The following is a 283-nucleotide window of genomic DNA, read 5'->3' as shown; positions in this document are numbered from 1 at the left end:
GGCGAGGTCGTTGGTATAACTTTTGATGTGCGTAAGTCGTAAGCACCGGTGTTGATTAACTGCGTTAGGATATTGTTGTTGTTTGAGGCAATGAGGATTTTTTCTACAGGCAATCCCATTTTTATCGCGTAATATCCACCCAAAGCATTACCAAAGTTTCCGCTAGGCACATTTAAATAAACTTTGTCGCCAGTGTTAATTGCATTTTGTCTTACGAGTTCTAGGTAAGAATGGATGTGATAAATCGTTTGGAAAATGATACGACCAAAGTTTACTGAGTTGG

At 39.2% G+C, this 283-nt stretch overlaps 1 protein-coding gene across 1 annotated transcript; it reads right to left on the bottom strand.

Moving 5' to 3' along the window:
* Positions 1-20: 20 nt before the first annotated feature.
* LOC106820641 (threonine synthase-like) lies at positions 21-278 on the bottom strand (the record flags this gene model as incomplete). Its single annotated transcript, XM_014825145.1, has 1 exon — positions 21-278. A coding segment is annotated over one exon (258 nt), but the record flags the coding sequence as incomplete, so codon positions are not given.
* Between the last annotated feature and the right edge of the window lie 5 nt (positions 279-283).

This window comes from Priapulus caudatus, unplaced genomic scaffold (assembly GCF_000485595.1).
Source record: "Priapulus caudatus unplaced genomic scaffold, Priapulus_caudatus-5.0.1 Scaffold42612, whole genome shotgun sequence".
In the NCBI taxonomy this organism is placed as follows: domain Eukaryota; kingdom Metazoa; phylum Priapulida; class Priapulimorpha; order Priapulimorphida; family Priapulidae; genus Priapulus; species Priapulus caudatus.
The sequence above is the reverse complement of the archived record's forward strand: the minus strand, read 5'-3'. Positions and strand labels throughout refer to the sequence as shown.